Source organism: Macaca nemestrina, chromosome 11, assembly GCF_043159975.1.
Source record: "Macaca nemestrina isolate mMacNem1 chromosome 11, mMacNem.hap1, whole genome shotgun sequence".
NCBI lineage: Eukaryota > Metazoa > Chordata > Mammalia > Primates > Cercopithecidae > Macaca > Macaca nemestrina.
Window position 1 is genome coordinate 93,416,873 of NC_092135.1, and position 27,813 is coordinate 93,444,685.

General features: G+C 40.1%; 1 protein-coding gene across 6 annotated transcripts in view; it reads left to right on the forward strand.

Moving 5' to 3' along the window:
• Positions 1-27,813, forward strand: part of LOC105468176 (solute carrier family 39 member 10) — a 164,543-nt gene that overhangs the window by 65,927 nt on the left and 70,803 nt on the right. Inside the window, exon 1 of one of the 6 annotated variants that reach the window (XM_011718228.2) lies at positions 17,655-17,802. The exons of 3 other annotated variants lie outside the window; for them this stretch is intronic. Coding sequence is in view for 1 of the 3 variants with exons in the window: in XM_011718226.3 (XP_011716528.1) it covers positions 19,191-19,215 (25 nt within the window). In the remaining 2 variants the exon portion in view is untranslated. Of the gene's footprint in view, positions 1-17,654; positions 17,803-17,875; positions 18,074-18,882; positions 19,216-27,813 lie in introns of those variants that run through there. 2 more of the 6 variants (XM_011718227.3, XM_011718226.3) reach the window with 2 other exon arrangements.

The following is a 27,813-nucleotide window of genomic DNA, read 5'->3' on the forward strand; positions in this document are numbered from 1 at the left end:
TGACCTTGGCAGTTTTTTTTTGTTTTTGTTTTTGAGACAGGGTCATGCTGGTGCCCTGGCTGGAGTGCAGTGGCACCATCGTAGCTTACTATCACCTCTAACTCCTGGGCTCAAGTGATCCTCCTGCCTCTGCCTCCTATGTAGCTGGGACAGGTGCACACCACCATGCTTGGCCAATTTTTAGATTTGTAAAGATGAGTCTTGCTATGTTGCCCAGGCTGGTGGTGAACTTCTGGCCTCAAACGATCCTTCCACCTTGGCCTCCCAAAGTGTTGCAATTACAGGCGTGAGCCACTGCATCTGACTGACTTTGACAGTTTAAGGAGGTACTGGTCAGGTATTTTGTAGAATGTCGCTGATGTTTTTCTCATGATCAGACTGGGGTTAAGGGTTTTGAGGAGGAAGACCACAGGGGTAAAGTGCCATTTTCATCACATTGTATCAGAGGTATCTCCTAGCAACATGATTTATCACTGTTGGTGTTGACCTTGATCTTTTGGCTGAGTTAGCATTTGTCAGGTTTTTCCACTTTAAAGTTACTCTTTATCCCCATTTCCAGACTGTACTTTTTCAAAGGAAGTCACTATGGATAGCCCACATTTAATGAGTGGGAAGTTATGCTCTGAATTCTTATTTTATTTTATTTTGTTTTATTTTTTTGAGATGGAATTTTGCTTTGTCACCCAGGCTGGAGCCCAGTGGTGCAATGTCTGCTCACTGCAACCTTCACCTCCTGGGTTCCAGCAATTCTCAGCCTCCCGAGTAGGTGGGATTACAGGCGAGTGTCACCACACCTGGCTACTTTTCGCATTTTTAATACAGACGGGTTTTGCCATGCTGCCCAAGCTGGTCTTGAACTCCTGACCACCCGCCTCAGCCTCCCAAAGCATTAGGATTACAGGCATAAGCCACAGTGCCCGGCTGCTCTTAATCCTTAAAGATGGAAAATCCACATAAATGATTTGGAATTCTTCTGCAGGAGATATTTGTCTGTTCTCTGCCATTGTTAATTAATTAATTAATATCAGTGTGGAGTCATGGATTTTGTTTTATAGTTTGGATTATAATCCAAAACCATTTATTTTGTTGCTCAAATTATGTCAGATTTGGCTTTTGGGAGCTGTTTCAATTGGCTCCTGTGACTCTTTCACATACCCTCATTCAATGATGACTCTTGGGAGAGCAATTTCACCACAGTGGTAAACACAGGCACAACAGTACGTTGAGAAGTAAATAAGTGTTGAAGAAGTGGAAGCACAAGGGCAGTTAAGTAGCACCTTAAATCCGGGTGAGGCTTGATATTTGTCTTTATAAGTCCTTAAGACATTTTAATCTCATAAAACACACAAAGCCCTGCCTATGTCGTGAAAAGCCCTGAAGCATTAAAAGAAAGAAAGAAAAAAAACCCTAAAAATCCCACAGTGATCAAATTGGATGAACACTGAGGACACCACTAAAAGTTTATATCTGATGAGGTTGAGCCAAAAAAAAAAAAAAAAAAAAAAAAAAGAAAAGAAAATAGTTACTGTTTGTTCTTATGGCTTTAATACTTGGCATACACTAATTTTTTTTTTTTTTAAAACAGGGAGTAATGTAAACGTTAATTATAATGTGAGTATGCCAGAATATTTGATGTACTTAAAGCTTCTCTATGAATGCCAACAGTGCAGGATTATAGGGAAAATGATTTGATTTTAGGTCTCATTTAAATTCCTGCAAAGACTTGATCTTCAGAAATGCTATAAAAATGTTTTCCAATGAATAGGTAATTTTTCTCACAGTGAATGTGTTCTAGCAGTAAAGCAATTTTAAAATATTTAGAAAACAGAAGTTGTGTTCATTTTGTTATCTGATCATTTCCTGAAATTAACTGATGAAGTTTTAAAATGTTACTGGAGGCAAAAGAAGAGAGAGAGAGTTGGGATGTTACTTGATAGGGTGTGGACAGGTTAAGGATAAAGAGAAAATATTAATTTATAACTCCTCCCACACACACTATTATCAGCTATGTTTCATGTGTTGGGTCGAGGGAAGCCATTTCCAGCAGTCATTCTAGTAGTATTCACCTAGTACCTACTTTGCACCAAGCAATGTGCCAGATGCTGAAGATAGTACATTGAACAAGGAACAGTCCCTGCTCTCAAGGAATCGGTGAGTATAGGAGACATCCTGGTGCAGGAAGGGAGTAGATAAGTGAGCCACAAATGCAGCACAGTGCAAAACTTGTGCCGTGGTGGAAGATACATGTGTAAGTGTATAGGAGGACACCTAACCAAGAGAGGGACAGGGAAGTTCATAGTGATGTATAAACTGAAACCTGAAGGACAAATAGGAGGTAATCAGAGGGTGCAAGGGGAAGGGGTGCTGAGGAGATGAGACACTTTAAGCAAGGAAAAGCATGATAGCTGAGGAAGTAACAAGTCTTTCAGTATGGCTGGATTGTAGAGTTTTAGAGTTGCATTGTTCAATAACAGTGTAATGTGAACCACATGCAATTTAAAATTTTTAGTAGTCACATTAAGAAAGTAAAATGAATCAACAGAAATTTTAATAATATTCTTGTTTAGTCCAATGTACTTAAAATCTTAGCATATAATCAATATGAAGAATTATTAATGGGACTTTTTATATTCTTTGCACTAAGTTTTAGAAATCCAACATATGTTTTATACTTATATCACATGTCAATTTAGACTAGCCAGATTTCATATGCTCAATAGCTACATGTGACTAGTGGCTACCACATCAGATAGCATAGTTCTTTTTTTTTTTTTTGAGATGGAGTCTCGCTCTGGGAGTCTTGCCCAGGCTGGAGTGCAGTGGTGCAATCTCTGCTCACTGCAGCCTCCGCATCCCAGGTTCAAGCGATTCTCCTGTCTCAGCCTCCCAAGTAGCTGAGATTACAGGCGTGCACCACCACACCTGGCTAATGTTTGTATTTTTAGTAGAGATGGGTTTTCACCATGTTGACCAGGCTGTTTTGAACTCCTGACCTCAGATGATCCACCTGCCTTGGCCTCCCAAAGTGCTGGGATTACAGCCACTGTGCCTGGCCTGATAGTTAGTTCTAGTGTGAAGTCACGAGCAATTAATCTGCAGAGATAATATGGGAGCAGATTAGGGCAGATATTGTTTGTCAGCGAAATTGTTTAACCCGAGGGTTATGGGAAGCTGTGAAAGGTCTATGCATGGGAGGATCTGATCAAATTAGTGATGACTCCAACTTTCACGGTAGAGAATGGATTATAGGTGGACTTGATCAAAAGCCAACTAGGCCATAGATGATAGTGACCTTAACCAGCGGAGTAACTGGGTGTGGTGAGAAGTAGAAGTCTGGACACAAGGAATCTGTAAGAATTGTAAGGAATCTATAACAGAATTGTAAGAGAATGGTAAATGTAAGAGGATCTGTAAGGATTGGAAGTGTGTTGAGAAGACAGGAATGCCCCTCACTTCTGCTTTCTCCGTCAAACCCCTGAGGAACACAGCAGAACCATTTTAAGAAGTAGGGGAAACAAGAGGAAGAATGGCAGGATTGAGAAACAATGTGTTCTGCTTGGGACATTTTAAATTATCTGAGTGCAATGTTTGCATGTGAAACAGAGAAATCGATGTCACCAGTATACAGACAATAACCGAAGCTCTGGGATTGGATAAAATTACCCAGGATGGGTAGATTAAACAGTATTTCTCATACCTGAATTAAAAACAAAAAGTACCTGGGAGCTGATTTAAAATGCGGATTTTTGGTCTTTATCCCCAAGTTACTGGTTCAGTAGCTGTTGGGAGAAGACTAGAAATTGCATTTTTAATAAGAGCCCCTAGGAACTGATGCAAGTGGTGCTTAAAACACTCTTTTACACACACTAGTGTAGAATAATACATAAGAGGACCCAGAAGGAGATTGCCTGCATGTATGGAAGCTTAGAGAACAAAAGCCGTTGAAGAAGTTAGGAAATGAGTCACTAGAGAGGTTAATGAAAAACCAAGAGTCCTGTCTGCTATCAAAGTAGAGAGGAGTGGCAGATTCTTATTTAAAGGGAACAAGACTGAAGGTGGGACAACTAGGTAGGTACCTTACTTGGTGGGACAATCAGCATGGGAAAAAAGCACTATTCTTTGCCTACTGTTCAAAGTGTCTGTCCTGGGGATGTCATCTCACCATACCACCAAATTTATCAAATTCCTTGAGGATTTGGAGGAAGTCACTGCCTCAGAGTAACAGAGAAATTAAATAGAAGACCAGTTGAAAGTGACAATTGGATTTAGTAACTAAGGCCATTGGGTGGCAATTTGGATGACCTGGTAGGAATGCAAGCCCAACTGCAATAGGTGAGTTGAACAAGTGGGTCAAGTTAGTGTAGAAAAGTCTTCTTGGCAGAGAAAAGGAGGAGAGAGACGGCAGAGTGCATACAAGGATGTTCACTTAGGAAATGCTAAGGGATGTGTGCCCTTCTTTCACAGTGTTCATCTTATTTCATTTCTATTGTGTAGGTTGAGTCAATACTGTGAAACCATAGAATCTCTGTCTCTGCTTCATAAACATACTTATTAAATAATTTATGTTTATATATTTAAATCAGTCAAATGATCTCCAGTCATACTGTCACTTCTACTAGTAACTGAATGGATAAACCATTTTGCAGAATAACTATAGCTGATTACTGATGGCTTGAAAGAAGTGCTAAGCTGCAGTAGTTTGGGGTTGGATGAGGGAGGTGAGAAAGGAGGAGAAACTGAAACCTTGAACCTGAATTTCTCAGTCTCCTTCTTACCTGTGCTCTACTGCCCAATAATCTGTAAATTAGCCCCAAACTGGTAAAATTCTGCCATCACTAATACCCATCACCATGGGTAACCCACAAATAAGTTGATGTATCTCTGCTAAATAAGAGGTTGTCAGAACTTCATTGTTACAGTAGTTTTGTATTTGTTGTTTCCTCCTTTCTACTCAACATCATCCCCATTACCTGGTTAATCTAAAATTGGCTGATTATCAGCCACCAAACTTGTTAGTTAACATTGTTAACTAACATTGTTAACACCACACATTGTTGAGTACTAGCTTAGATATTGCACATATGCAGTAAATATTTAAAAGATGTGTTTTGCTTTCAGTATGAATGTGGAGTGCTACAAAGTATCAAAACAAATAAAAGGAGATATAAATAGGAGTATTAGAGCTTCAGTTCTAAACAGAGTTGAACATTTAATTAGGTTAAATGTAAATTAGTTTGTTTTATTTTAAATTTCCTCCAAAGAGGATTTGTTTTGGAATGGAGCCAATTAATTTGAAAATCACATTTGTGTCTGGGTTTGGTGGCTCACGCCTGTGATCCCAGCACTTTGGGAGGCTGAAGTGGGAGGATTGCTTGAACTCAGGAGTTCAGTACCAGCCTGAACAACATAGCAAGAGCCTGTCTCAATTAAAAAAAATTTTTTTTTTGAGACAGAGTCTCGCTCTATTGCCCAGGCTGGAGTGCAGTGGCACGATCTCGGCTGACTGCAACCTCTGCCTCCCGGGTTCAAGTGATTCTCCTGCCTCAGCTTCCTGAGTATCTGGGATTACAGGCATGCGCCACCACGCCTGGCTAATTTTTGTATTTTCAGTAGAGATAGGGTTTCACCATGTTGGTCAGGCTGGTCTTGAACTCCTGACCTTGTGATCCACCTGCTTCGGCCTCCCAAAATGTTGGGATTACAGGCGTGAGCCACCAGCCCCTCAAGTAAAAATTTTAAAAAATAGCTGTGTGTGGTGGCACTCACCTGTAGTCCCAGCTATTCAGGAGGCTGAGGTGGAAGGATCACTTGGCCCCAGGAGGTCATGGCTGCGCTGAGCTTTATCGCGCCACTGCACTCCAGCCTGGGTAACAGAGAGACATCCTAAAAAAAAAAAAAAAAAAAAGGAAACGAAAGAAAATCACATTTGCATTATATTCAAGGTTTGCCCAGTTGCTCACCCATGACCCATCTAACTACTTTTATTTATTTATTTATTTATTTATTTATTTATTTATTTATTTATTTTGAGATAGAATTTCACTCTTGTTGCCCAGGTTGGAGTGCAATGGCAGGATCTTGGCTCACCACAACCTCCGCCTCCCAGGTTCAAGCTAGTCTCCTGCCTCAGTCTCCCTAGTAGCTGGGTTTTCAGGCAAGTGCCACCACACTCGGCTAATTCTGTATTTTTAATAAAGATGGGGTTTCTCCATGTTGGCCAGGCTAGTCTCGAACTCCCAATCTCAGGTGATCTTCCAGCCTCAGCCTCCCAAAGTGCTGGGATTACAGGCGTGAGCCACTGCACCCGGCCATCTAACTACTTTATTAAAAAAAAAAAAATGAGTTCCAGGCAGAGGTATAATAGCATCATACTTGCTAATGTCATTGCCTATACATTTTGGTAATCTCAAAACTGTTCCAGCTACAAAGCTACCGTTTGTATTTGAAATTCGTATTTAAAATATAGGGAGAATATTACAAACTAATTCTGGAAACATATTCTCAAAATTACATTGAAAAATTCTAGGTTTATGAAATCATTTATGTACTATAACATGGTTCAATTTGTTGAACATTATAAACATTAGATAGTATATTTGTTTAATTTGTATTTATTGCAGTGCTTGATTTTTTACTTTCATTATTCCAAACAGAAACACTACCAATTAAACTTCCCATTCCCTCTTTCTTTCCACCCAACCCTTTGGTAACCTCTATTCTACTTTCTTGTCTCTATAAATTTTCCTATTCCAAGTACCTCATAGAAGTGAAATCATATAATATCTGTGTTTTTGGGTCTGGCTTATTTCACTTAGCATAGTGTTTTTAAGGTTAATTCATGCTGTAGCATGTATTTCTATTTGAATTCCAAAGCTAATGTTAATGATTACCTTGATCAAAAAAATAAAAATTAAAATAAACAATATCTCGCAAGGTACTGAACATTCTGCAGGTATTGAAAATGAAGCTTAATGAAGCTTAATGTTCACGTTAAAGCCACAGGTAATAATTTAGAAGAGCTGGTGTTCAGATTTGATTCTATCTTTTTTTCTTTGTTTTTGAGATGGGGTCTCACTTTGTCTCAAAAAAAAAAAAAAGGCTGGAGTGCAGTGGCACAGTCACAGCTCACTGCAGCCTCGACCTCCCAGGCTCAAGCGATCTTCCCACCTCAGCTCCTGAGTAGCTGGGACTACAAGTGTGCACCACCACGCCTGGCTAATTTTTGAGTTTTTGTAGAGATGGGATTTCACCATGTTGCCCAGGCTGGTCTTGAACTCCTGGGCTCAAGCGATCCACCCACCTCAGCCTCCCAAAGTGTTGAGATTACAGATGTGAGCCAGCATACTCAACAATTCTTTTTATTTATTATTTTTTATTTACTTAAGCGTACCGTGATGTGCCCAGCAATTCTATCTTCTTGAAACTTCTCCAATTCAGCAATTTCTCTTTATCCACTGTCACTTCTCACGTGGGTTGTCCCTATCACAGCTTCCTAATTGTTTTAGTTTCCTATTGTTGCTGTAACACATTACCAGATATTTGGTGGCTTCAAACAATACAAATTTGTTATCATGCAGCTCTGTAGGTCTGACATGAATTTCATTGAGCCAAAACCAGGGTGTCAGCCGGGCCACGTTTCTTCTAGAGGCTCTAAGGAGGAATCCATTTCCTGTTTTTCTAGCTTTAGAGGCTACCCACATTCCTTAGTTCGGGGGTCCCCACCCCCTACCCCCCTCTCCCTACCCCCCTCCCCCCACCACCAACCCCCTACAGACTCAGTAAGGCCTGTGGGGCCTTTTAGGAACACTGCTGCACAGCAGGAGGTGAGCGGAGGGTGAGGGAGCACTACCGCCTGAGCTTTGCCTCCTATCAGATAAGCAGCAGCATTCAATTCTCAAGGGAGCATGAACCCTATTGTGAACAGTGCCTGTGAGGGATCTAGGTTGCACACTGCTTATAAGAATCTAATGCCTGATCATCTCAGGTGGAGCAGTTTCATCCTGAAACCATCCCCCTGCCATCTGTGGAAAAAGTGTCTTCTACGAGACGAGTCCCTGGCACCAAAAAGGTTGGGGGACCTCTACCTTACCTTGTGGCTCCCTTTACTCAGCAACATTGTATCTCTCTAAGCATCATTTCTCTTCCTTAATCCTGTCTTCCTCTGACTCTCCCCTTCTTCCCTCTTCCATTTTTAGAGTCTCTTATGATTAAATTGGGTCCATTTGGATAATTGAAACTAATGTGTTCATTTCGAGGTCAGTTGGTTAGCAACCTTAATTCCATTTCCAGCCTTTGTACCCTTTGCCATGTAATCTACATGTTCATAGGATCCAGGGATTAGCACGAGGATGTCTTTATGGGGGAGGCATTATTCTGTCTACCACACTAGTCATATGATAATATGATTTCCCTTCTTGCCTATGATCACGTCACTTGCCTACTGAAAATTCTTCAGTGGCCCTTATTGCCCTCAGGGTAGCATTCAGACTCTTTCAGATTCCTTAATGTGATACACAAAGGCTTTCCTTACCAGTCCTGTCTCATCTCTCCCAACTCCCCATGCCCAAAACACACAAGATTATGTGTTTCACTTCCCCAAACCGAAAACCAGGCATTCACTCTCATTTTCATTTGTTTGCTCTTTCCCCAGCCTTTTATCTGACTTTACTATTCATTCTTAAGTCAGACTTCAGATGTGACTTCCTTTGGGAAGCCTGAGTGTATCCCCAAATTTTGGCCTTTGCTGCCGTTGCAAGCTATACCTATATGTAACATAGCACTTGCCACACGATACTGTAATTATCTCCTTAATTACCATCCACCACCACCACCACAAGACTGCAAGCAACTTAAGGGTCAGCCTCTCATTTTGTTCACCCCTGTATCGGCGACTTAACAGAGTGGCTTGCACACAATAAAAGCACAAACTTTTCTATTTTTTAAAGCAACCCTATTAACTGAGAAGCACAAACTTTTGCTTAAAGATATATCCCTTAATATTTATGTGTCTCTTTTTCCAAGGTAGACTTGCAGAGGATGTAGAGTCATATAAATCTAAAGACTGAAAAGTAAATGTACCTTTAATCCTCCAAATGGATTTCATTTAATTAATTAATTTACTGAGGCAGGGTCCCACTCAGTCACCCAGGCTGGAATGCAGTCACACAATCATGGCTCCCTGCCGCCTCCACCTCCTGGGCTCCAGTGATCCTCTTGCTTCACCCTCCCGAGTAGTGGGACCACAGGTGTGTAACACCATGCCCATCTAATTTTTAAAACAAATTTTTTGTAGAGAAGAGGTCTCACTATGTTGTCCAGACTGGTCTTGAACTCCTGGGCTCAAGGGATCCTCCCATCTTGGCCTCCACCTATGCTGGAATTACAGGTGAGCCACTGAACCTGACCCTTATCTGGCTTCTTATATCAAGACTGTGCACAAGTCACTATTTTTGCAAGAACATCTATATCACTTCCTCTGAAAATGTTGGCAATTTAAAAAAGAAATACACAGACATGGTGGCTTATACCTGTAATTCCAACACTTTGGGAGATGGAGGTGAGCCAATTGCTTGAGCCCAGGAGTTCAAGACCAGCCTGGGCAACATGATGAAACTCTGTCTCTACAAAAAATTCAAAAATTATCCAGGCGTGGCGGCGTATGCCTGTGGTCCGAGGGACCAAAAAAACTTGAGTTTTCAAAAAAACTTGAGTTTGGGAGGGCGAGGCTGCAGTGAGCTAAGACAGTGACACTGTACTCCAGCCTGGGCAACAGAGCTAGATCCTATCTCAAAAAAATAAAAATAAAAATAGGTTGGATAATGTAAGCGTTAAGAACAGAGCCTCCAGAGCCAGCCTGGGATCCTGGCTCTGGCATATTTTATGTAACCATCTCAGTTTTCTTCATTTGTGAAATGGGCACAGTAATATCCACCTCAGAGGGTTATTGTAGAATTAAATGAGTTCCATTTAGAGCATTTAAATGGTGCCTGGCACATTTTAAATAATACAGCTTCATGTGGTTAGGGTGGGAAGGAAGATTGTAAAACATAAATGCTTAGAGAAAGCAACTGTCATTGTAATTAAAATGAAATTTGGGTGTGATGAAATTGTTGGAGGCTGTAGGTGAGATCATCTTTGAGAAAGAAAAAGCCAAGCATGATGGGTCGCTAACTACTGGGCACTGCCAGAAGCACTTCTCATGAAACATTAGGAAGTTTCCAAATCTTCTCTAAGACGTGTGCTTGAAAAAACAAACCAAAAAAAGAATGGCAACAACAACAAAAAGATGTTTGCTGGAAAGAAGAGATGGGATTCTATGAAGAATGTGAAAGTGGCTTATTGTATGAAATACAAAATATAACCCAAGCTTTACCTAGAAATAGTACAAGAAAAATTCAGAAATCCCTACAAGCTATTCTTGTTTTGACAATTCATTTCTCACCTTCCCTAATATTTAGAATTTTGCTGCATTGTTGCCGTCAAATAAAGGTAAGCAGTATTTGCTAAGACAGAACACGGGTGTCTTGATTTTAGAAGATGTACTTGATTATCTTCATAAATGTCAGGTGTGAAATTGGTCTCCTTATTAATTAAAGCCTTAGGCAAAATTTGAAATTTGATCCATGTGATGACATTTTAAAATGAATTTTAAAATGGATGTATTAATTTCAACCAGTTTAACAAATGAGCCTTTTAAAAAAAATTTACATGGTAACTTACTGTTAATTCATTTATTTCCACGTTGACAATTTTCCTTAAATTGAAGTGTAATCACCTACAAATACTTTTGAAGTTTGCCATATTCATGTGGATATTTATGTCACTTTTTTCTAATTCCTTTGGAGTAGGAGTTACGTTTTGAAAAGTCAATTTCTGCTGTGCCGGTAGAGTTGCAAACGACCTAAAATGGCTACCTACCACACCTACTGTTTTTCTTCATCTTACTATTCTGTGAGTGAATGAGCTTGCCTGGAAGCAAGATTAAGAAGTTAGCAATCTGTCTACAGTTTTTCTTCTTTCCCTTTGCACCACACTACCCTCGAGAATCTAGACAACTGTATTTTCTCTTTTCTTAGAACTTCCTCTTTAGAAAAGACCTAAAGAAAATATATTCCCACAGAGGTATAAATAGGTAATACAACTGTAGCAATTTCCCTCAGAGTCCTTTTGGTTTCAAGGCCCAGGGATGAAATGCTAACTGTGGAATTGTAGGAATTGGTAAGTACACTAAAAATACAAAAAATTAGCCGGGGGTGGTGGCGGGTGCCTGTAGTCCTAGCTACTTGGGAGGCTGAGGCAGGAGAATGGCAAGAACCCGGGAGGCGGAGCTTGCAGTGAGCCGAGATCGCGCCACTGCACTCCAGCCTGGGCGATAGAGCGAGACTCCGTCTCAAAAAAAATATAGGTTTAGAGTGAGAAGTCTTCATGGTACTATGACGTGGGCAAATGTGTGGTCAGCGTGTTAGTCTGGCTTTCGCTCTGATTTTTTTGCTTTTGTTCATTCTTCTGAGTAGGTATTTCCCTTTCTCTTGAGCCTGGTCTCATTTGTATTTTCGAAAGGACTTGCCATGGTCAATCAGAAACTTTAAGCTTCTCTGTTATTGTGTGTTTTCCAGGAGAGATGCCTAATGCTAAATGCCTTTTGTTTGTATTGCCATGGCAATAGAAACCTTTAAACTAAGGGTTCTGATTATTCTAAGGTTAGGATCATGTAGGCAAATCATAAAAAAGTTAATTTTTCTCCCCTGGGTGAGAAGTTGCTTAAATTTTTGTGTCAATTGTTTCATTTCTCCAATCTATTTTTGTCTCTGCAGATAGCCTGGAACTCAGTTTTATTGCATAAGCCTACCAATTCAGAATGATCTCAGGTGCATCAGACAAGTTTGTCCCTCACCAGAGTTGTATAGGTTTATTTCTCCCTGCTTTAGTGTGCCCACCTCAAAATGGTGGGGTCTGTGGAAGAGGATGGCCTTCTCAGATATGCAATTTTTTGCTCTTTAGAAAGGAGTTAAAAAAAAAAAAAAAATCCCAGCTACTGTGGGTGGGGAAGGCGAGGGAGGTGGGAGGTAGGAGGATTTTGCTTGAACCTGGGAGGTTGAGCCTGCAGTGAGCTGTGGTTGCACCACTGCACTCTAGCCTGGGAGACAGAATGAGACCCTGTCTCAAAAAAATTTTATTTATTTATTTATTTTTTATTTAGAAAGGAGTATAAGGGCAGCTGTGCTCCTCTAGTGAGAACTCCCATGAACTTCTCAAGGCCCATTTATCCTACCTTAGTCTTTAGAGTCTACAAAAAATGAGACGGTAGAGCCATAATTTCTCAGGGATCAGAAAAAGACTACGGCATGGGTCCAACTTCCCCATTCTGACAGTGTGTTTGCGGTGTTAGGTGTTACACAGTGCCACAGGTCTCGAATAATGGAAATAATTTGTATCCTTTAAATTTCTCTGGCATCAGTTTTAGAGCTGGAGCTTTAATCCCCAGGCTGAAATAGTCTCTAAAAATGAATAGTAGCTATTAATTTTGAGGCCTCAGTTTGGAATTTTACCTACATGTTGCTGACATCTTCCTTTCCCAAATCTCTCTCTTTTTTTTTTTTTTTTTTTTTTGAGACAGAGTCTTGCCATGTCACCCAGGCTGGAAAGCAGGGGCGTGATCTCGGCTCACTGCAAACTTCACCTCCCAGGATCAAGCGATTCTCCTTCTTCAGCCTCCTAAGTAGCTGGGATTACAGGCACGTACCACCATATCCAGCTAATTTTTGCATTTTTAGTAGAGATGGGTTTTCATCATGGTGGCCAGGCTGGTCTTGAACTCCTGACCTCAAGTGATCCACCTGCTTTGGCCTCCCAAAGTGCTGGAATTACAGGTGTGAGCCACTGCGCATGGCCCCCTTTTCCAAATCTTAACACCTGTTCTGGTACTTAATATCCCCACACCCCACCACATTGATATAGCAATATAATTTAGTCTTCCTTGTACTCCTGACTAATTTCTTCGTCAATGAAAAGAGTCAAATTCTGTAATTTATTTGAAGATATTTTTTCTGAGCCAAACATGAGTGACCAATAATGGCCTGTCACACAACTCCAGGAAATCCTTAGAATATGTGCCCAAGGTGGTAGTTGAGCAACAGCTTGGTTTTATACATTTTAGGGACACATAAGACATAATATATGTACGACGTACATTGGTTTGGCCCAGAAAAGTGGGACAACTGGAAGCAGGAGCTGGTTCCAGGTCATAGGTGGATTTGAAAATTTTCCAATTGGCAGTTGGTTGAAATAGTTTATCTAAAGACCTGGAATCAATAGGAGGAAGTGTTTGGGTTAAGATAAGGGGCCATGTATAACTTAGGGATAAGCAGTCAGAAAAGAAATAAAATTTAGCCCAGGCATGGTGGCTCATACTTGTAATACCAGCACTTTGGGAGGCCGAGGCAGGTGGATCACCTGAGGTCAGGAGTTTGAAAACAGCCTGGCCAACATGGAGAAAACCTGTCTCTCCCCCAAAATACAAAAACTAGCTGGCAGTGGTGGTGGGTGCCTGTAATCCCAGCTACTCGGGAGGCTGAGGCAGGAAAATCGCCTGAGCCTGGGAAGGCAGAGGTTGCAGTGAGCCGAGATCTCGCCACTGCACTCCGGCCTGGGCAACAGAGTGAGACTCGTCTTAAGAAAAGAAAAGAAAAAGGAATATTTTTAAAAACGGATAATGAGTTATGGAGACCAAGGTTCTTACTATGTAGATGAAGCCTCCAGGTAGCAGGCTTCAGAGAGAATAAATGGTAAATGTTTTTTATCAGACTTTAAAAGATGCCAGACTCTTAGTTAATTCTCTCCTGGATCAGGGAAGAGACTTGGAAAGGGAAGGAGATTCTCTGCAGCAGGGGTCCCCCAACCCCTAGACTGTTTCGGGTGCACGGCCTGTTAGGAACGGGGCCACAAAGCAGGAGGTGAGTGTCAGGCAGTGAGCATTACTGCCTGAGTTCCACCTCCTGTCAGATCAACGGTGGCATTAGATTCTCATAGGAGTGCAAACCCTATTGTGAACTGTGTATGTGAGGGATCTAGGTTGTGCAGTCCTTATGAGAATCTAACTAATGCCTGATAATCTGAGGTGGAACAGTTTCATCCCAAAACCGTCCCCACCCACCCCCATCTGTGGAAAAACTGTCTTCCAGGAAACCAGTCTCTGGTGCCAAAAAAGTTGGGGACTGCTGCTCTACAGAATGTAGATGTTCCCCACAAGAGACAGTTTGCAAGGCCATTTCAAAACATGTCAAAGAAATATATTTTGGAGAAAAAGTACTTTGAATTCTTTCAGAGCCTGCTATCTGTCAAGTTGGTATCTTATTGCTACAATCTCTTTCCTCAGTCCTAAGGTCTGTTTTCTTGTTAATGCTGGTCATCTGTGCCTGAATTTTTTTTTGAGATGGAGTCTTCCTCTGTTGCCCAGGCTGGAGTGCAGTGGCACAATCTTGGCTTACTGCAACCTCTGCCTCCTGGGTTCAAGCAAGTCTACCTGCCTCAACCTCCCTTGTAACTGGGATTACAGGTGCCCACCACCACACCTGGCTAATTTTTGTATTTTGAGTAGAGATGGGGTTTTGCCATGTTGGCCAGCTGGTCTTAAACTCCTGACCTCAGGTGATCCACCTGCCTTGGCCACCATAAGTGCTGGGATTACAGGTGTGAGCCACCACACCCAGCCTGAATTTTAAAGTGAGGAGAATATAATGAGGCATGTTCAACCATCCATTCCCATCATGCCCGGTACTAGTGTTTCAGGCTGACTTTGGAATGCCTTTGGCAAAGAAGAGGTGACCATTCAGTTAGTTGGGAGGCTTAAAATTTTATTTTTGGTTCATAGCCTCTCTAGGCATAGCTTTGTCTAAAGTAAACTTTTTGGCCATGTAAAAGTAATAGTTTAAACTCGAGATGAATTTAAGAAGGGGTCTTTATCATTGGTTATTACTAATCTTGAATCACAGAAAGAACAAGTGAGTTTGAAAGGCCTGATTTCTTAGAATTAGTCATGTTCTTCATAGATTTCATTAAAGACTCTTAACTTTGTTTGTATGATGACTATTTTCTCTTCTGTAAGAGGGAAACCCAGGTTTATGACATGGACTTTCTTTAGCCACTGCTAAAGATTGGGGTATGAAGTATGTTTTCTTATTTCCTCTTTTGTATTAATAGTTGGTTCTTTTCAAATCCTCTGAGGGGCAAAAAGACCCTTGGATTTACTATATCATGTCTCACAAATGTAGACTGTCACATTTGAAATTTTACATATGTGAACTAATATTGTGGCTGAAGCAGTATGAATAAGCTAAAGAATGAAAGGTAAACCATTTACACATAATTCAGTACCGCGCTTTTCCCCCAGTACTGAAAATCATTTATACTATTTTTATAGTTCAGATGAGCCTCTTTATGAATCAAGTGAGGTGACTGAAAAAAGAAAATGTCTTACACTTTGAGAAAGTTTTATGATTCTAACATATTAGAAATTCTTTACCCTAACATATTACTTGTATATAAAACTGGTAAAAATAAAACGAAATTCGTATAGTGATATTGTTGCTGTAGTGTCCATTATTTGACTCAGCAGGTGATTTTGGGTAAGCCTGCAAGTCATTTTCTGAGATTCCTTTTCTCAGTAGGAAAAGTAATATGCTAGTATGCAGATTAATCATTTATTCTATCTGATAATTTTGCTTGAAAATCTGCCCGAATCAGTGGGTATACACTTGAAGGTATATACATGTTTGGGTGAGTTTAAAAAGTGTTAGGAAACATAGTATCTATTTTCAAGTTGCTCACCACATAGTTTCCTATAGGGATGATATTTAAAATGTGTAACAATTAGTAAAGAATAGGCACCAACCAATTAAAACGGGAGTGACTAATAAGAGCTGGGTCCTAAGGGCTCTATCTTAGCCTGGTATTAACCCACTAGTTCTTAAAATGTGGAGGTCTGGGGAATCTTGAGAGGAAGGACTGGCATAGGGGTGAGAAGCATGGGGGTATACCACTCAGAGTTGCAGCTGTGAATCAACTTGCATGGAAGTATTTCAGTATTTGATTAGTTGGTTCAGCCGTACTTGTGTGTACCAGCTGAACATTATCCTTGTATATCCATAACTAAAAAAGCAGTGTAGGTGCCCTAAAATATAAGGAATGCAAGTGATATATCTTATTGATATTTGAAAGAAAGGTTATGTATGTTTTAAGGGTGTCGATAATAATGTGCTCAATAAAATAATTATGAGTCATAAACTATCAAGCTAATTTGGAAGCTGCTTATACTTTTCACACAAAGGATGTACTATCATGATTTTATGAACTTTAAGGACTTTAGTTCTAGGATGAACCTTAGAATATCTTTAAAACAATCCCCTTAATCTATCAATGAATCTGAGGACCACAGCCGTTGTCTCACATTTAGTGGCAATGGTGAGACTTGAAACTAGGACTCAGGCTTAATCTCTTTCCTCCACACGTCAGCACTTCTCCCTTTGTAAGCAGAAGTGAGGTTGATGCCCTGGCTTTGAAACAAGGAAAAGGGCATATGAGTAGTTCAGTGTTCTGAACTACGCATGGCAATCAGTAGGCATTTATTAAGCACGATTTTCGTTGTTTTGATATTTTTTGTAGAGATACAAAACAAAAAATAATCTTCTTTCATGAAGGTATAATATGCAGGTTAGCGGGACTACCTAGCCGTCCATACTGAATGGGTTTGGAAATCACAACTCTTTTCTCTACCTGCTCTGTGATACCAGGCAAGTTAAAGATTTGTGTGCCTGTTTCCTACCTCACCGTATTATGGGGATTAAATTTATATATATGTAAAACACTTGGGGAGTACTTGACACATAGTGAAGCCTGCGATTACTGCTGTTCATGGTTTTATGTTCTCTACTAGACACCAGTAAGGCACCCCCATAACTCGCTCTATTAAGTAGATTCTGGTTGGATATAGAAACCCAGGCACCCCAGGCGGAATGCAGATAAGCCTCAACATGTGGATTAAGAGCCAGGAAGCAGAGTAATGAAGCAAAAGATGTCCAGAGTCACCTTTTAAGAAAATGTGGGTTGGTGGTTGCTTAAGAGGGGAGGAGACAATTTAGATGAGAGGTATGGTGCGAGCAAAGGGCAAGAATGAGCACGGTGTAGGCACAAGTCCATGGAACTGCTTGGCCAGATCGGGATTTCTTTTCTCATAGAGTGTTAAGAAATAATAAATCAATTGAGGAGTAGAGGGGTGAAGACCTTGGAAAGTTACCAAAAGCCTCGAGAATTTGTCTAAATGCGTGACATGTTCTCAGGACTCAACTCTTTCTTTCAGGCTTGGAAGACCCGCAGTAAGTGTGGTCTAGAATTAAATGGGTGGGAGGGGAGCTAGGCAAAACACCTCGCACTTAGCACTAAATAAAGTTCGCTGTCGCCCTAAGAGATTGAAAAGGTTTCTTTAACAAAGGGGGCGGGATTAACTTAACGTAGATGTTTAACTCGTATACAGATGAACATTCCAGATGCTCACTCTGAAGCTTTTTGGCTACAGCATTTGGGTTTAGAGCTTCCATTACTCATCCGACTCGCCCAAGGCCTCAGCAACCGACGTTCTAAAGCCAGGAGAAAAGGCGAATGATAAAGGGCGCTCCACGCATGCGTTAAGAAGCTGCCCCAACTCCCCCGCGGCGTTCTTTCTTGGAACAAAACTAGCGCGGAGACACGGAACTCCGCAGTTTGCGTATACTTGAATTTCCTATTGCTCGGACGATCCGTGTGGAATCCGTGAGTAGTGCGGCTCCTTTACGCAACTGGCGTTATCCGAAGTGAATAGCTAGGTGGCGCGTGTACGCCCATAGCGTAGCACCCATAGGCGGACGGGGTGCGGCTGCGCAGGGAGCTGAGTGGCTCTTGTACGCCGCTAGCGTAGCAGGGTGTCTGACGCGCGGGTTTCTGCGACGCAGTTAGCGCAGTCGGCTTTGGTGAATACACGATTTGGTGCAGCCGGGGTTTGGTACCGAGCGGAGAGGAGATGCACACGGCACTCGAGTGTGAGGTAACTATAAAACCCCGATTTGTTTACATTCCCTCCCCCAGAACCGGCCCCGTGCGCGGCGGAGACTGCGAGTCCCGGGACGGCGCGGGGGTAGAAAGGGAGAACAGAACCGGGGAGTCGGGGCTGGGTCCCTCGGGGATGCGGGCGCTGGGGTTCCGCGGCTGCTGCAGTCCGCGGCAGCGAGCCGAAGCAGAGCGCGTGGTGGGCAGCGTGTTGGGCGTCTCGGCTCCTCGTGTGCGGTCTGGGCTGCTGCGGGCCGCGGGATCGGGAGCCGGCGGCGTCCGCTCCGCGTGCGGAGCCTCGCGCCCCCCTCACCCTCCTGTGGAGGTTGGCTGAGCCTCGCGGGCCGCGCCCGGGGTGGGGGAGTGACCGCTGGGCGGGCGGCGGCGGTTAGGGGGCTGCGCGCCGGCCGCGGATGGCGTCGCCGGCGCGGGCGGGCGAGGCTTTGGGGATCTGTAGGCAGGTCTTCGGGGGCTTGGCGACCAAGCGACCCGGTTTCTTCCTGTCTAGTCGTCCTCTCTGGTGTATAATGGGGCCAGGGGACCCCGGGATGGAGCCTCGGCGCCGCTGTTCCGGACCGAGGCTAACGGACGGCGGCGCCTCTGCTCCTACTAGTTTTCTCCCGGACCAACCGAAAAGCCGAGGCGGAGCGCGGGGTAGTGAAGATCTCGGCCTGTTGGGGGTCCCTGGAGCTGAGGGCAAGGGTGGGGCCGGGTCGGTGGGACAGGCCGGGTGGGCCGGAGGTGGCGCGGCAGCTCGGCTTTGTTCCGGAAAGCCCTTAGGTGGAGAGCGATGTGGGGCGCGGCAGGGGGAGCGTGTAGAGGAACCTTCGTGCACAGCCTCTCCGGGTCTGGAAATCTGCTGAACTCCTTGCCTCTCTTGGGGTCCCCCGAACGCCCTAGCTAAGAAGGGCGGGGGGCCTTGCCAGGGCAGGAGCGACATGACGTTCAAGGTTTTCCTGTGGCTTCTGTAAAGAAATGTTCACGTGGGAGCTTGTCCACATGGGCTGTACTAAGGATCTGGCACGAGGAAGAAATATCACTGCAGAATCTGAAGCCCTCCGTTGGAAGGGTCGTTCTCTCGAGTACCTATTCTAAATGACAGTGACACAAAACACATGTTAGAAAAAAGCAAAAAGGATGGTAGGTTATACTGGTTTTTTTAAAAAAACTTTTATTTATGCTTTTTGCTGTTAAGTCCTCTAATTTCACATTGGAACTGAGTCATTCTTGGAGCAAAACGAGTGTAATAGATTTACATTTCCTTTGTGTTTTCTTTTTCGATATGTATCTAAATTGTACATAATTAAGAACAAGCAAGTAATGGAAAAGCTGGAGATGTAGAATTTAGTTCCTTCTAACTTAGTATGCAATTGAAAGCCTCAACTCGAGACTCCTGTGTATTGTTTTATATTAGGACTCTTGTACAAATATTTGAGAACCTTAATATGAGTTAGTTACTTTTTCTAGATCTTGGGGATCCATGCCAGACAACGCACATTCTACAGACACTGGTTACTCCAGTGGCTCCTTACTGGAAACAGATACATAATATCAGTGATAAGTGCTGTGAAGAAAATAAAACAACGATGTGCTGGTAGGGATTTTTAACTTTTTTGTGTGATGAACCACAGAATGATGGTTTTAAATGTATGAAATACATAGAATTGCAACAAAAACCAGTTGGAATGAAATACTTAATGAAGATATTAAATATGACATCTATGTGTCAGTAAAGCATTAGCGAGGACTGTAAATGATCTTTAAAGAGTTTAGCTTAAATTTAATCTAAAATTCCTATCAGGTATTTCATATCGCTGTAATTTTTGCCTGCATTCGTAACTGAAGAGATTAAATTTTTTTTAATCTTTTATAAAAAAAAATAAATCTTTTTTTTTTTTCCTGACCACATTCACAAACATTCTGCGTTCTGTACATATACCCCTGGATAAGAACCCCTGTGCAAGAATGACTGGTGCTACTTCAAAAGGAGTGGTTAGGGAAGACCTCATAGGAAATGACATCAATAATATATTGCATGATAACCTATACTAGTTCTTACTGTTACCAATTTAAATTCTAACCGCTTGAAAGCTAACACGGTCCTTCCCTTTTTTTTGAGCACCTGATTTGAAGTACTTTGAGTAGGCCTCAAGTGTAGTATGCAAGTACTAATTAGGGGGTGTGCCTTTTTTCAAAAGTGATTTTTGGAGAAGATAGGATGTAGTATTATAGCAAGGATAATTCAGCATCTGGGATGATCATTTGTTTCTGATTAGAGAAATTTACCTTGTTAATACTCTGTTCACCCAACCCTTCTACCCTCAGTGTTGACCGATACTGGAAAAAAATTGAAGGCTTTGGAGTTAAATTTTAAAGGTTCAAAACCATGATCTATTAATTAGTTGGCTTACCTTGAGGAAGTTGCTAATCTTAATTTTCTGTTTGAACTTCAAGTACAAAAACCCTACTCACAGACTTAATTGTGACCATTAAATGAGATAACCAAAAGGCTGAAGATGATAGTGAATTGATTTTACCTTTTTTCTACATACAGACGTTTCAGTTCTTTCATTAGTGGTTGAAGCACTGTGTTCTTTTTCTTCCTCCACCCCCTCCTTGACTACCTCCAGAATGAGCTTTGATGGTCTCTACTGGGCCTTTGTGGGGGGGGGGTGGGTGGGGGCGGGGATACAGTTATCCTGTTGTTTTTGCTCTATTGCTTATATATAATACTCATGGATTTATTTCTGCTTCTCTTCCCTTTTCTAATTTATAATAACCTGTGCATCTTGTTTTCCCTGCCAAACTAAATTTCTTGAGGGAGTACATACTGCACAGTTTTTTTGTCATATACTGCTTATGACACATGAATATGCAGAATTTGTCATGCTCTTTAAGTTTAAAATGCTAATTGAGTGAATCAAAACTTAAATTCACCATTATGGTTAGGCTAAAAATGTCAGCTTGTATTTATATAGTGCTTACCGCAGTATTGGAAATTCCATGAGTTTTGTATCAGAAGGACGTTATTACTAGTGCATTTTAAAGTGATACTCACCAGTCATAGTTGCAAAAGTAAGTACACAATGGAAAATGGAAGAGAAATGTAGGCAATCAAAACAAAACTAGTTTTTTCCTTTATAACAGAAGTTTTATTAATTCATCTTTCATGTAAGTGTAGTTCTCATTAAAAATGCCCTAAAGCTTAAAGTTTGCAAGGCTGCCCAGCCTAACCCACAACAGTTTGATGCTGCCCCCTAGCGTTTGATTCCCTTCGCTTTTTCCTAAAATAAGATAATGTTTAAATTACAATTAGATTTACTTAGTGCTATAAATTTGGTCTATTTTAAAGTTTCCTCCGTCTACTTAGTGTTGCTAATAAGATGGACATAAGTGTTTTTTAACTGGTTAATTATGATTGCTTTTAGCCTCCAGTTTTCCAAATGGGGGTGAATTTTGGGTAAAGATAGAACAATCACAAAGTTACCTTGCTCCAAAAAAGAAATTTATGTATGGGATTGTTTTCAAAGCAGGAAGTTAGCCGTGTAAATAACAGCAATTTTATTTATTTAATCTGGGCTTCTCCTTATCTTGCATGATATAAAAATCTACTTTCTAGATTAATTTAGTTCCGTATAACTTTGTATTGCTTTGACTGAACTAATAAAGTTTGAAAAGTGTTAAATTTACATTGTGAGCTTTTTTTAAAATTTGAATTTATTTCGTACTATGACTTTTATAGAATAATTCTTAAAAACTAGTTTCAAGTTTCAAGGACCTCTTAGTAGCCACAAGATTTCCTTTTTTATATCATTAATATTTTATATGAATGCTGTAATGAAATCCAAGTATTCATTTTACACGCAGATATATACCACAATATACCACTACACAAAGGCAGTGAACACATGACATTCTACAAAATCTACAGAAAGGATTTTCTATAGTCAATGCAAACCCTAAGGTTTTAGGTTTTTTTCAGATTATTGCAATATCAGTATATCAAACTCTCTTTTTCTTTTTATTATCCTCTCTAAGTTCTATGGGTAGACCACAGGATAACTTTTAGCTTTTTCTAAAATACCCAAACATATTCTCAATAAAAAATTATTGGAATACTTAAAAGTATATTTAGTAGGTATGAAGAAATATAGAACCAAAATTGCATTTTTAAATAATAGTATGTATTTATTTAAATAGAGACAAGGGTCTTGCCATGTTGTCCAGGCTGGTCACAAATTCTTGGGCTCAGGCAGTCCTCCCATCTTGGCCTCCCAAAGTGCTGGGATTACAGGCATGAGCCACCGTGCCCAGCCAGTAATACTACATTATTTCCAAATTGACTGCTTAGGAGACCACATGCAATGTTCAGACGTGTTAAAACAGGACACAATTCATTGTATCACATCAGTAATTCTATGTCGAATACTATTTTTCTATCAGAATGTAAGGGTATTTTTGGATTGCTAGATACAAGGAATGGATATTTAATAGATTTTTACTGGTAGATTTTTTTACATTAAAAGGTATTAGAATAGGATGCTACTGGTGATACAGGTTTGCAGGCTTATACAAGTATAAGGACAAAATCTAAAATCTTGTTCAGGTAGTGTTTTCACAATCTAAAAGTAAATATTTTGTCATTACCTACTTTTATAATCATATTTTATAATTACTCAATTTTAGATACTGCTGAAAGATATCAGATAATATCCTTGTATTAATATTTCTAATCAATTTTACCCTTTTATATACTCTACTTTGGGGGACTACCCATCCCATTAAGATTTTTAGGGATTAGAAAAGTAAAAATGTTGTAGGATGTATCCTTATTAATATCATTATGTACTTTCGTAGGATGAGAAGTATTGTTATGAGAACTGTGAACTATGAAGGAGGTTAATTTTAATCCTCTATGATTAAGATTTAATCAGTGATCACTTTAGGTTTTAGATTTTCATTGAATAAAGGAAGAAAAACCTCAATCACTTTTAGTATAGTAAGAAGATCACAAAGATATGTATCCTACTGTGGTGTTCCCTTTTTTTTTTTTTTTTTTTTTGAGACTGTGTGTCTGTTCCCCAGGCTGGAGTGCAGTGGTGAGATCACAGCTCACTGCAGCCCTGACTCCTGGGCTCGGGTCATCCTCCTACTTCAGCCCTCCTAGTAGCTGGGAATACAGGAGTGTGTGCCACCATGCCTAGCTAATTTTTTTTTTTTTTGTAGAGATAGAGTTTCACCATGTTGTCCAGGCTGGTCTCAAACTCTTGGACTCAAGTGAACTACCTGCCTTGGCCTCTTGAAGTGCTGGGATTACAGGCATGAGCCACCGTGCCCAGCCTATGCTACTGCTTTAATATCTATAAAAAGAAACAATTTCAGATATGTCTTGCCTTCCCACCTCTAGACTTTTTTCTAAATTCACTTTTATATATTTGAATTTTTGAGTTTTAAAATAGTGGTTTCCCCTATAATTGTCTGCTGGATTCATACTTTTTTTTTTTTTCAAAAATGTGTAAATTAAATTCGGGTCAGCAAACTATGGGCCAAATAGCCCTGTTTCTGTAAATTGTTGGAACAAAACTTGCTTATTCATGTGTGTATTGTCTATAGATGCGTTTGTGGTAAAATAGTAGAAAAATGTTCAGTCAAATGATCAATTCATAGGTAATGTGAATTCTCAGGTGTTCTTTACCTACATAGTATGGAAGCTTTTTGTCTCTTTCCCCTTTCCATTTTTCCTCTACAGAGGGAATTATGCTTTATTACGCTTGAAGTCAGAAAAGGAATGTGAAGCCCTTGGCCTTCAACTGTGGGTTACCACATAACTGTTACACTGTTTGTACTGCTTATGTAGCTCTCTCACAGTTTACCTTTTCTAGTTGAAAAAGCTGATTGTGTCTTCCTTGTAACTCTCTGAGCAGGAAATGGATCATATTTTTATGCTGCCTATGTCTCATGTCATCTTTCCCTTCCCCTTTCCCTCCTCTCTTCTCACTCCCCTCATAAAGCAATTCAAAACTGCATGCATGCTTACAGGCCTGTGAACAAATATTTTGGTATATTAACTCAGTGCACTTCTACTGAAGATGACTCCTTACATTATTTTGCTTCACAAAATATATGTGAAGAAATATATTTTGCACTGTGTTACAGAGGAACATAGCTTCTTGATGAAAGGGGCTAGGGAAAGATTGATTTATATACTTTATTAATATAAATGAAGTAATACATGATGTGTTATTACATTATAAAATGAGATTAGTAAAACAGTATAAGAAAATTAACATGTAATAATGCGATCGTATAACATACAGCATGTATTCTATGTGTATATACGTTATAAGCCTGTGAGATCATGTTTTCTAGTCCCATGGACCTTTTTTAGAAAAGCGTATCACCTGACTTCATAATTTTTTAATGTTTGGAATATACTGTTTTTAAGATTTTGGTTTTATGGTGTTTCAAGAATATAGAAGTTATGAAACAAAAGAGAAATAAGTAAATTGTATATTAAAACAAAAAAGATTTGGGTTTTAAATTAGGATAGTCTAGTTTTTCTCTTTTTTTTTCCCCAACTTTTATTTTAGATTCAGAGGGTACATGTACAGGTTTGTTACCTGGGTATATTGTGAGCTGCTGAAGTTTGGGGCATGAATGATCCTGTCACCCAGGTACTGAGCATAGTGCCCAACAATTAGTTTTTCAGCCCTTTCCTTCCTCTTTCCATTCCATTTTTTCCTAATAAAGTGAATAATTGAATGTATATAACATCCTATGAAAGTAGTACCGTGTATATATAAAATTTATTTTTGAGCAACTAATCATGCCAGTTAAAAATTGAAAATCAGAAAGGTATGCTAAAGTTAAATCATTGAAATATATTTTTAAAAATGTTCTTTAAATTCACTGTAAATATAATTTCATGGAATATATAATTTCTAAAACAAATTCTTAAATCTTTTTCTATGAAGATTTTTGCCTAAACACAAGTACTTAAAGTTTTTTAGTTAACTGATGTGTGTGTGAAAGTGTTGGATGTCAGTACAACTGACATTTTTGTTTTTCCTAAAAAAGAAATGGACGTTAGGGGTTTTAGTTCTTTAGGAGTTGTGTTATTTTTAATTATAGCTTTTCTTTTTTTCAAAAATACACTAAAATGTGGGGAGAAAAAACTTTTAAAATTTAGCAGCAATCATAGAAGAAATTGCAAAAATCTTAAGTTTCATTGCATGTACATGAAAACATCTATACATGAAAAGGAAAACATGATCAAAATAAAAAGGAACATGATAGAACTGAAGGATTTTTGCAGAAAATGTGACTGAATCATGTTATGTAAAACTCATATATGTTGGAAAAAATATTGAGACATCAGGAATAGCTTTAAAAATATAAATTTAAAATAAGGTAAGACCTTTTATTTATTTAAAAATTTATAATAATACGGATGAGAGTGCTATAATCATACTGCTGGTGGCAGTATAACCAAGCTTAATTTCTTTAGAAATCAGTTTGGAAAGTAAGTATATGACAAAACCTGAAAAGTGTTAAAATTTTTATAGTTTTTCCCCGTATCTTGGAATTCATTTGAAGCAAGTAATCAAAGATAATAGTACAAATAGGAATTAAAATGTTTGCATATTGTGTTTAAAACTGCAAACAGGCTGGGTGCAGTGGCTCACACCTGTAATCCCAGCACTTTGGGAAGCCGGAGTGAGAGGATTACTTAAAGCCAAGAGTTCGAGACCATCCTGGGCAACGTAGGGAAACTACCATCTCTACAAAAAATATTAGCCGGGTGTGAGGTCGGGCACGGTGGCTCACACCTATAATCCCAGCACTTTGGGAGGCTGAAGGGGGTGGATCACCTGAGGTCAGGACTAGCCTGGCCAACATGGCAAAACCCCATCTCTATTAAAAAATACAAAAAATTAGCTGGGTGTGGTAGCAGGCGCCTGTAATCCCAGCTGCTTGGGAGACAGGCAGAAGAATTGCTGGAACCTGGGAGATGGAGGTTGCAGCCAGCCGAGATCGCACCATTGCACTCCAGCCTGGGCGACAGAGTGAGACTCAGTCAAAAAAATAAAATTAGCCGAGTGTGGTGGTGTGTGCCTATAGTTCCAGCTGTGTGGGAGGCTGAAGTGGGAGGATGGCTTCAGCCCAGGAATTTGAGACTTTACTGAGCTATCATTGCACCGCTGCACTACAGCCTGGGCAACAAAGTGGAAACCTGCCTCAAAAAATAAATATTTAAAAAGAAAAGCCCACAGACAAATGCTTGTGAAAATCTTAAAGCTAGAATTCATTTTCTTCCACATGTGACGTTATTTTATTGGTTTGTCAACTATAATTTGTAATTGCCAACTTTTAGATTTTTTTCAAAGTTATACATGAATATAGTTTAAAGAATCAAATAGTTGTGTGAAGTTTCTTGGGGAGAAAAATCAGTCCCTTGTCTGCTCCTTTCATGTTATGCCTAGAGAGATAAGGAACACCTTAGTTCCTTTAGTTGATTATTTTGCTATTCATTACCATGTCTCCAGATAACATGTTCATTACTTGCAGCTGATTTTCAGTTCTAACCATTATCTATTTAATGAAGAATGATTTTAGTGCTCTTTTCACTTCTCTGCATACCTTCCTATTCCCTGTACTCCAGTTTCTCAGTACAATTTTCATTGTAATTTTGGTTTAGAACAGTATTTGGTGTTACATTTTTATGCTATAAATGTTATTTTATACAATGTGCCATTGTAATAAACAGCTACTTTCCTGCACAACTTTGTTTTTTCTGGCAATGATTAGCTTGATTTTTTTTGTCCTTTTATTTAATATGCATGTATCAAAAGACCCCAACTCTGTGTTTCTGAATGTAGCTGTGTAAGAAGGGAGAATGTGGTCAAGACTATGATCAATAATTTTATGTAGTTTAAAAAAATTGATTGGACAGAAAGCTCCCATGTTGGGGAATAAGTAGCTCTGTGTTGTCAGAAACATAAAAAATGTCAATGTTATAAAAAGATTGACTTGGAGATTCTCTGATTATTTTTTCCCCCTGACCTCATGGAAAAGAAGGATCATTTTAGCTGGCAGTTTTTACAATGGCAAGCTGGTATAAAATCAAGGATTTATCACAGTGACACGACACTGAAAAAGGGAAGGGTGAGAATGCATGGAGTAATAAAGATTTGAGGTAGTGCAGCAGTAGCTATTTTTAGAATAAAGACAACTGTCAGTGATGAGTGGAAAGAGAACAACAAGCTGTTGCCAGGCTGGAGTACTGTGGTACGATCCCAGCTCACTGCAGCTTTGACCTCCCGGGCTCAAGTAATCCTCCTACCTGAGCCTCCCAGGTAGCTGGGACTACAGGCATGGGCTACCACACCTGGCTAATTTTTAAAACATTTTCTATAGAGATGGGGTTTGGCCATGTTGCTCAGGCTGGTCTGAAATTCCTGGACTCAAGCCATATGCCTGCTTTGGTCTCCCAAAGTGCTGGAATTACAGGTGTGAGCCATTCACCTGGCTGGTTAGCACAGTAAGTCTGCTTCATAATGCATGTAACTAAAATCATAAACATTTTAGTAGCTTCAGAAGACATCCCAAAGACTGCATTTACTAAAATTTACCATTTACAGAGGTAGCATTATTTACCATTTACAGAGATAGCAATATTACAGGTAGCTTTCTCCAATATGGTACCGGGTTCCCTGTAATGAAAGGTTGAAAAGCAGA